Source organism: Oncorhynchus tshawytscha, linkage group LG11 (assembly GCF_018296145.1).
Source record: "Oncorhynchus tshawytscha isolate Ot180627B linkage group LG11, Otsh_v2.0, whole genome shotgun sequence".
Taxonomy (NCBI): Eukaryota; Metazoa; Chordata; class Actinopteri; order Salmoniformes; family Salmonidae; genus Oncorhynchus; species Oncorhynchus tshawytscha.
In genome coordinates, this window is record NC_056439.1 from 54,630,048 (window position 1) to 54,640,659 (window position 10,612).

The following is a 10,612-nucleotide window of genomic DNA, read 5'->3' on the forward strand; positions in this document are numbered from 1 at the left end:
ATTCTTGTGCGCAGGCACTATGGTGTTCTGCTTGAAACATGTAGGTCTTACAGACTCGGTCAGGGACGTAGGGATCCGTAGGAACTTTCCCCTGGCAGACCAGGATCCGTAGGGACCTTCCCCTGGCAGACCAGGATCCGTAGGGACGTTCCCCTGGCAGACCAGGAACCGTAGGGACGTTCCCCTGGCAGACCAGGATCCGTAGGGATGTTCCCTGGCAGACCAGGATCCGTAGGGAAGTTCCCCTGGCAGACCAGGATCCGTAGTGACGTTCCCCTGGCAGACCAGGATCCGTAGGGACGTTCCCCTGGCAGACCAGGATCCGTAGGGACGTTCCCCTGGCAGACCAGGATCCGTAGGGACGTTACCCTGGCAGACCAGGATCCGTAGGGAAGTTTCCCCTGGCAGACCAGGATCCGTAGTGACGTTCCCCTGGCAGACCAGGAAACATGGTGATGTACCCCTGGCAGACCAGGATCCGTAGTGACGTTCCCAGACCAGGAAACATGGTGATGTACCCCTGGCAGACCAGGAAACATGGTGATGTACCCCTGGCAGACCAGGAAACATGGTGATGTACCCCTGGCAGACCAGGAAACATGGTGATGTACCCCTGGCAGACCAGGAAACATGGTGATGTACCCTGGCAGACCAGGAAACATGGTGATGTACCCTGGCAGACCAGGAAACATGGTGATGTACCTCTGGCAGACCAGGATCCGTAGGGACATTCCCCTGGCAGACCAGGATCCGTAGGGACATTCCTCTGGCAGACCAGGATCCGTAGTGACGTTCCCCTGGCAGACCAGGATCCGCCGGGACGTTCCCCTGGCAGACCAGGATCCGTAGTGACGTTCCCCTGGCAGACCAGGAAACATGGTGATGTACCCCTGGCAGACCAGGATCCGTAGGGGACGTTCCCCTGGCAGACCAGGAAACATGGTGATGTACCCCTGGCAGACCAGGATCTGTAGGAACGTTCCCCTGGCAGACCAGGATCCGCAGGGACGTTCCCCTAGCAGACCAGGAAACATGGTGATGTACCCCTGGCAGACCAGGAAACATGGTGATGTACCCCTGGCAGACCAGGATCCGTAGGGACATTCCTCTGGCAGACCAGGATCCGTAGTGACGTTCCCCTGGCAGACCAGGATCCGCCGGGACGTTCCCCTGGCAGACCAGGATCCGCCGGGACGTTCCCCTGGCAGACCAGGATCCGCAGGGACGTTCCCCTGGCAGACCAGGATCCGTTGTGACGTTCCCAGACCAGGAAACATGGTGATGTACCCTGGTACGGCTTTGGTGAAAAGTAGTGCAGCCGATAGGGTGCCATTTGGGAAGCTGCCTCTATTGTTTTTGTTTGTTTTCCCTTCTTACAGATACAGCAGAATAGCAAGAGAATGGACGCAGAAATACGCCATGTGATGACTGGTCTGAACGGATCATCGGAAGGAGAACGTCGTTGTAGCTGGAGTCAACTTCAATTGCTTGTTTTCATTATTTTGTTCATTTTGTTATTGAATTAGACTCATTTTGCCCCCATTTTCACTCCTTCATTTATGTGCTATTAAAAAGATAGTGTTTGTTGCTCGGACAGTCAACGTGTGTACTAGTTTAATTTAAGTGCGGGAAAAAACACAACATTTTAATGTAAGTCATTCATGGGTTCTGAACTCTTCATGTTGAGCATGCAACAACAGTATACGGCCGTGCCGACTGGCCTCTTGGTTATCAGACTAAACCCCTAGACTGCGTTCTATCCATGTTGTTCTGAGGACGTTGAAGACACCTGACCAAACCGGACAGACGTGTCTCTTCAGGATACACCAACTGGTGTGTGATGTTGTTGGCTGTGTCTGAAATGCCAGTCTATTCCCTATATACATTACTTTTAACCAGAGATTTTCTAGGGGAATATCCCTGTGGATCCTGTTCTACTAGGGGAATATCCCTGTGGATCCTGTTCTACTAGGGGAATATCCCTGTGGATCCCGGTCTACTAGGGGAATATCCTGGTCTACTAGGGGAATATCCCTGTGGATCCCGGTCTACTAGGGGAATATCCCTGTGGATCCCGGTCTACTAGGTGAATATCCCTGTGGATCCCGGTCTACTAGGTGAATATCCCTGTGGATCCCGGTCTACTAGGGGAATATCCTGGTCTACTAGGGGAATATCCCTGTGGATCCCGGTCTACTAGGTGATTATCCCTGTGGATCCCGGTCTACTAGGTGATTATCCCTGTGGATCCCGGTCTACTAGGGGAATATCCTGGTCTACTAGGGAATATCCTGGTCTACTAGGGAATATCCCTGTGGATCCTGGTCTACTAGGGAATATCCCTGTGGATCCCGGTCTACTTGAGGAATATCCCTGTGGATCCTGGTCTACTAGGGAATATCCCTGTGGATCCCGGTATACTTGAGGAATATCCCTGTGGATCCTGGTTTACTTGGGGAATATCCCTGTGGATCCCGGTCTACTAGGGAATATCCTGGTCTACTAGGGAATATCCCTGTGGATCCCGGTCTACTAGGGAATATCCTGGTCTACTAGGGAATATCCCTGTGGATCCCGGTCTACTAGGGAATATCCCTGTGGATCCCGGTCTACTAGGGGAATATCCCTGTGGATCCCGGTCTACTTGGGGAATATCCCTGTGGATCCCGGTCTACTAGGTGATTATCCCTGTGGATCCCGGTCTACTAGGTGATTATCCCTGTGGATCCCGGTCTACTAGGGGAATATCCTGGTCTACTAGGGGAATATCCTGGTCTACTAGGGGAATATCCCTGTGGATCCTGGTCTACTAGGGGAATATCCCTGTGGATCCCGGTCTACTTGAGGAATATCCCTGTGGATCCTGGTCTACTAGGGGAATATCCCTGTGGATCCCGGTATACTTGAGGAATATCCCTGTGGATCCTGGTTTACTTGGGGAATATCCCTGTGGATCCCGGTCTACTAGGGAATATCCTGGTCTACTAGGGGAATATCCCTGTGGATCCCGGTCTACTAGGGAATATCCCGGTCTACTAGGGAATATCCCTGTGGATCCCGGTCTACTTGGGGAATATCCCTGTGGATCCCGGTCTACTAGGGAATATCCCTGTGGATCCCGGTCTACTAGGGGAATATCCCTGTGGATCCCGGTCTACTAGGGAATATCCCTGTGGATCCCGGTCTACTTGGGGAATATCCCTGTGGATCCCGGTCTACTAGGGAATATCCTGGTCTACTAGGGGAATATCCCTGTGGATCCCGGTCTACTAGGGAATATCCTGGTCTACTAGGGAATATCCCTGTGGATCCCGGTCTACTAGGGAATATCCCTGTGGATCCCGGTCTACTAGGGGAATATCCCTGTGGATCCCGGTCTACTTGGGGAATATCCCTGTGGATCCCGGTCTACTAGGTGATTATCCCTGTGGATCCCGGTCTACTAGGTGATTATCCCTGTGGATCCCGGTCTACTAGGGAATATCCTGGTCTACTAGGGAATATCCTGGTCTACTAGGGAATATCCCTGTGGATCCTGGTCTACTAGGGGAATATCCCTGTGGATCCCGGTCTACTTGAGGAATATCCCTGTGGATCCTGGTCTACTAGGGGAATATCCCTGTGGATCCCGGTATACTTGAGGAATATCCCTGTGGATCCTGGTTTACTTGGGGAATATCCCTGTGGATCCCGGTCTACTAGGGGAATATCCTGGTCTACTAGGGGAATATCCCTGTGGATCCCGGTCTACTAGGGGAATATCCCGGTCTACTAGGGGAATATCCCTGTGGATCCCGGTCTACTTGGGGAATATCCCTGTGGATCCCGGTCTACTAGGGAATATCCCTGTGGATCCCGGTCTACTAGGGGAATATCCCTGTGGATCCCGGTCTACTAGGGAATATCCCTGTGGATCCCGGTCTACTTGGGGAATATCCCTGTGGATCCCGGTCTACTAGGGGAATATCCCTGTGGATCCCGGTCTACTAGGGAATATCCCTGTGGATCCCGGTCTACTAGGGGAATATCCCTGTGGATCCCGGTCTACTAGGGGAATATTCCTGTGGATCCCGGTCTACTAGGGGAATATCCCTGTGGATCCCGGTCTACTTGGGGAATATCCCTGTGGATCCCGGTCTACTAGGGAATATCCCTGTGGATCCCGGTCTACTAGGGGAATATCCCTGTGGATCCCGGTCTACTAGGGAATATCCCTGTGGATCCCGGTCTACTAGGGGAATATCCCTGTGGATCCCGGTCTACTTGGGGAATATCCCTGTGGATCCCGGTCTACTTGGGGAATATCCCTGTGGATCCCGGTCTACTAGGGGAATATCCCTGTGGATCCCGGTCTACTAGGAGAATATCCCTGTGGATCCCGGTCTACTAGGGAATATCTCTGTGGATCCCGGTCTACTTGGGGAATATCCCTGTGGATCCCGGTCTACTAGGGAATATCCCTGTGGATCCCGGTCTACTAGGGAATATCCCTGTGGATCCCGGTCTACTAGGGGAATATCCCTGTGGATCCCGGTCTACTAGGGGAATATCCCTGTGGATCCCGGTCTACTAGGAGAATATCCCTGTGGATCCCGTTCTACTAGGGAATATCCCTGTGGATCCCGTTCTACTAGGGAATATCCCTGTGGATCCCGGTCTACTAGGAGAATATCCCTGTGGATCCCGGTCTGCTTGGGGAATATCCCTGTGGATCCCGGTCTACTAGGGAATATCCCTGTGGATCCCGGTCTACTAGGGGAATATCCCTGTGGATCCCGGTCTACTAGGAGAATATCCCTGTGGATCCCGGTCTACTAGGAGAATATCCCTGTGGATCCCGGTCTAAAGTAGTGCATTTTATCAAGAATTCGATGCCATATCGATGGCAGCAGTGTTATGCTTTTTAATATTGTTTGCGACACATGGGCCTGAGAGAATATTTACCACCTCATATCCAAATGTGTGAACAGACAAACAAATGCTGTTCGGTATGTCAACAAACAGCAACAAACAAAAAAAGAAATGTAATGTATTTTATGCATGTTATAGGAATAGGTTGGATGTTACCCATAGGAAGTGGATACAAAGGGCAAATGGGGAAATTATTCAATGAAAGCTTTCTATCTTTGATGATTATAATTGTATTATTTTTAGAAGTTGAGAGCTTATAGTTAGGTCACCTACCTAAACACTGTCTTGTAGCCCTGAGACGTGACGCAGAGCTATTGGTTCAACTATCTACTGGTGCCTCTGGCGTCTTGTTTTTTGTTGTTGATGTTTCCCATCAATAAAGGTAAATCATAAACACTTTCTAGGTGCTTATCAATTTTATTGTTGGCTACTGTAAATGTTCTACATACTTGTGTTTTGAACTGTTGAGTTTATAATGTAGTGATTAAAGGGTAGGTCCAGGATTCTGTGCAATAAAGGTTCAGACCTCTTGGCAAAGGTAGAGGAAGTGTCCTTTACGTACAGGCAGGCCATGGGGGGAGAGAGTGTCAGGCAGCACTGAACAGAGAGGAATCTGTGCTGTATATTAACTATCTGTAACTCCCTTATCTACCCAGTTCATATCACTATACTGAACAAAAATATACATGCAACTGTCATTTGGAATATATTCATTACGCTAATATCTATGGATTTTACACGACTGGGAATACAGATCTTCATCTGTTGGCCACAGATGCTGAATGAATTAAATTATATTTTTGTTGCAAGTCGCCAATTGGTAACCCATCTCTTATGGGATTAATTGGTAACCCATCTCTTATGGGATTAATTGGTAACCCATCTCTTATGGGATTCATTGGTAACCCATCTCTTATGGGATTCATTGGTAACCCATCTCTTACGGGATTCATTGGCAACTCATCTCTTACGGGATTCATTGGCAACTCATCTCTTACGGGATTCATTGGCAACCCATCTCTTATGGGATTAATTGGTAACCCATCTCTTATGGGATTAATTGGTAACCCATCTCTTATGGGATTAATTGGTAACCCATCTCTTATGGGATTCATTGGTAACCCATCTCTTATGGGATTCATTGGTAACCCATCTCTTATGGGATTAATTGGTAACCCATCTCTTATGGGATTAATTGGTAACCCATCTCTTATGGGATTAATTGGCAACCCATCTTTTATGGGATTAATTGGCAACCCATCTTTTATGGGATTAATTGGCAACCCATCTCTTATGGGATTAATTGGTAACCCATCTCTTATGGGATTAATTGGTAACCCATCTCTTATGGGATTAATTGGTAACCCATCTCTTATGGGATTAATTGGTAACCCATCTCTTATGGGATTCATTGGTAACCCATCTCTTATGGGATTCATTGGTAACCCATCTCTTATGGGATTAATTGGCAACCCATCTCTTATGGGATTAATTGGTAACCCATCCCTTGTGGGATGAATTGGTAACCCGTCCCTTATAGGATTAATTGGTAACCCATCTCTTATGGGATGAATTGGTAACCCATCCCTTATAGGATTAATTGGTAACCCATCTCTTATGGGATTAATTGGTAACCCATCTCTTATGGGATTAATTGGTAACCCATCTCTTATGGGATTAATTGGTAACCCATCTCTTATGGGATTAATTGGTAACCCATCCCTTATAGGATTAATTGGTAACCCATCTCTTATGGGATGAATTGGTAACCCATCTCTTATAGGATTAATTGGTAACCCATCCCTTATGGGATTAATTGGTAACCCATCTCTTATGGGATTAATTGGTAACCCATCTCTTATGGGATTAATTGGTAACCCATCTCTTACAGGATTCATTGGTAACCCATCCCTTATAGGATGAATTGGTAACCCATCTCTTATGGGATGAATTGGTAACCCATCTCTTATGGGATGAATTGGCACATTAACAAACATTACAATAATTCACTATGGTAATGAAATGATAATTCTTCCGGAGTTCTCTGCATTGTCCATCACATAAAGAATGAAACAAATGTGATACATAGATGTCAATGACCTTATCCAAACAATAATGACATGGCTAGAGCAGTACAATAATATAAATATATATATATATACACAGACATAAACAGACATAAATACTGAAAAAGAAACAGAACCCAGTCTGACACAAAGAGAAGATTGATATTTACCTTTTAAAAAAATGAGCCTCGGGTTCTTGTCACTGTATTTTTGTGCATTGAAAATTTTTATTTTATTTTTTTATAAATATTTGTTCACAAGTCATCGTTAAATTCTAATCTATGCTTCCTTTACAAAACAGTTGCTTGTCTTGATTGTTGACCAATGACCCGTCATCAGTATTGGTGTACAAAGGCAGGTGCACATGTCCTGATTAGTGATCAGAAATAACTTGTATTTCCTACAGTTTTACCTGGAAAAACAGAGTAGGCCTCCGTTTAGAAACAGTTTAGAAATCAACTACTGACTCATCTTTGTCCTGAGGCTACCTGGCGATTTAATTGATCATTTACATTTTTCAGATAGGCTTAGTTTGGGTGGCTCCTGGCAATATGTAAAGATGTTTCAGTGGTTACTGGCAATATGTAAATATGTTTCAGTGGTTACTGGCAATATGTAAATATGTTTCAGTGGTTACTGGCAATATGTCTAAAGATGTAGGCATCGCACTGCCTTCAATATTATGTGGTGAAGATATTTTCTGGCGAATTTATTATGAAATTTGTGAGGAAGAACAGGGCTACCCGGCTGGCAGGGAGCACTCAGCAGGCAGGCTGCCCTCCAAAGTGATGGCGTGGTGCAGATAAAACATGCTTTCCATCCGATCCTGCTACCTCCATAGACGATGGTTCTGCTCTGGACTCCAGAGAACTGACATGATATAACCAAGTTGATATTGGCTGTTAACATGAATCACTTTCAGTTCCAAATGCAGGTGTAAAACGCAGTTAATTTCTGCATTGCCGTTTATGGCTGTGATGACAGGCTACATTTGCTCAGCAATGTGTGTGTGCTCGCTGGGGCCACTCTGTTTTGGGGGCCACGGGTGGAAAAGAAGACTACCGGGATACTATGATAGTGGCAGCATATTGAGTTGGATAAAGTAATGGTTATGGCTGTTTTAACGTACTGTATATTAATGAATTTTAAAAAAAATCAATAGTTGTATTTTATCAATAATTACATTGATAATATGTGACAGTGACTCAAAAGTCTACATCCACCTTGCACAGTCTTCACATTTTGCTGCCTTAAAATACATGAGACAATTATTGATATAAAAAAATATATTATTGATGTAAAAATATATTTCTGTATATATATATATATATATATATATATATACAAATGAGAATTATTGATATTTTTTAAAAACATTTTGTATCAAACTATTTTTAATGTAAAAAAAAATTGAATGATTTATATCAAAAATGTCATTATCGATGTAATTTTTTCCCCCATTTATCGATATCAAAAATGTAATTATCATTACTGAGAATTGTGCGACAAACAAAAAACATCCAGCTGGAAAGCGGGCCACAAACAAGCAAGTAACAGAACACCAGTGGTGAGCAGAACGGCATCTCGGGAAACACACAACTCCTCGATCCTTGTCACGGATTGGCTATTGCAGCAGACGGCCACACCGGGTTCCACTCCTATCGGCTAAAAACAAGAAGAAGTGGCTCCAGTGGGCACAATTGAGGAGTGGAAGAGCATTGCCTGGTATGATGAATAACGTTTTTTGTTGCATCGTGCTGATGTCAGAGTTAGGATTTGGCGAAAGAAGCAGGAGTTCATGGACCCATCTTGCCCGGTGTCAACGGTACAGGCTGGTGACGGGGGTGTAAAGGTTTGGGGAATGTTTTCCTGGCACATGTTAGGTCCCATGATACCAATTGAGCAACGTTTCCATGCCTGGAGGGAATTCAGGCTGTTCTGGAGGCAAAGTGGGGGGTTGGCCCGACTAGATGGGTGTGCCTAATAAACTGTGTGTATATTAAAAACAGCTTTACACAATTGTTTCATACAATTTTCTATTTTGACTGGAATTGTGTTTGTCATTGTTAATAAATACAACATTTATTTGAGTTCAAAATAGTTTAGAAAAATACTTTTCTCATCAGATAGTGCTACTTTCCCCTCTTCATGTTGCAGGAAATATTTATTTGGTGTCACATCCCTGGTAGTATCAATATCCCATCCCTGGTAGTATCAATATCCCATCCCTGGTAGTATCAATATCCCATCCCTGGTAGTATCAATATCCCATCCCTGGTAGTATCAATATCCCATCCCTGGTAGTGTCAATATCCCATCCCTGGTAGTATCAATATCCCATCCCTGGTAATATCAATATCCCATCCCTGGTAGTGTCAATATCCCATCCCTGGTAGTATCAATATCCCATCCCTGGTAGTGTCAATATCCCATCCCTGGTAGTATCAATATCCCATCCCTGGTAGTATCAATATCCCATCCCTGGTAGTATCAATATCACATCCCTGGTAGTATCAATATCCCTATCAATATCCCATCCCTGGTAGTATCAATATCCCTATCAATATCCCATCCCTGGTAGTATCAATATCCCATCCCTGGTAGTATCAATATCCCATCCCTGGTAGTGTCAATATCACTATCAATATCCCATCCCTGGTAGTATCAATATCCCTATCAATATCCCATCCCTGGTAGTATCAATATCACATCCCTGGTAATATCAATATCCCATCCCTGGTAGTGTCAATATCACTATATATATTCCATCCCTGGTAGTATCAATATCCCATCCCTGGTAGTATCAATATCCCATCCCTGGTAGTATCAATATCCCATCCCTGGTAGTGTCAATATCCCATCCCTGGTAGTGTCAATATCCCATCCCTGGTAGTATCAATATCCCATCCCTGGTAGTGTCAATATCCCATCCCTGGTAGTATCAATATCCCATCCCTGGTAGTATCAATATCCTTTCCCTGGTACTGCCAATATCCCATCTCTGGTAGTATCAATATCCCATCCCTGGTAGTGTCAATATCCCATCCCTGGTAGTGTCAATATCACATCCCTGGTAGTATCAATATCCCATCCCTGGTAGTGTCAATATCACATCACTGGTAGTGTCAATATCCCGTCCCTGGTAGTGTCAATATCCCATCACTGGTAGTATCAATATATATGCATACGTAGATACTGTACTCTATATCATCGACTGCATCCTTATGTAATACATGTATCACTAGCCACTTTAACTATGCCACTTGGTTTACATACTCATCTCATATGTATATACTGTACTCGATATCATCTACTGTATCTTGCCTATGCTGCTCTGTACCATCACTCATTCATATATCCTTATGTACATATTCTTTATCCCCTTACACTGTGTATAAGACAGTAGTCTTTTTGGAATTGTTAGTTAGATTACTTGTTCGTTATTACTGCATTGTCGGAACTAGAAGCACAAGCATTTCGCTACACTCGCATTAACATCTGCTAACCATGTGTATGTGACAAATAAAATTTGATTTGATTTGAATATCCCGTCCCTGGTAGTGTCAATATCCCATCACTGGTAGTATCAATATCCCATCTCTGGGAGTATCGGTAGGATAGTCAGCTTTACTAGG

At 45.0% G+C, this 10,612-nt stretch overlaps 1 protein-coding gene across 1 annotated transcript in view; it reads left to right on the forward strand.

The window, feature by feature from the left end:
* LOC112238160 (ubiquitin-conjugating enzyme E2 D2) overlaps positions 1-3,804 on the forward strand; it is a 29,481-nt gene extending 25,677 nt beyond the window's left edge. Inside the window, exons 7-9 of the mRNA XM_042330378.1 lie at positions 1,380-2,117; positions 2,617-2,678; positions 3,776-3,804. Of these exons, the coding sequence (XP_042186312.1) occupies positions 1,380-1,425 (46 nt within the window). The 3' untranslated portion in view covers positions 1,426-2,117; positions 2,617-2,678; positions 3,776-3,804. The remainder of the gene's footprint in view (positions 1-1,379; positions 2,118-2,616; positions 2,679-3,775) is intronic.
* Positions 3,805-10,612: the final 6,808 nt, after the last annotated feature.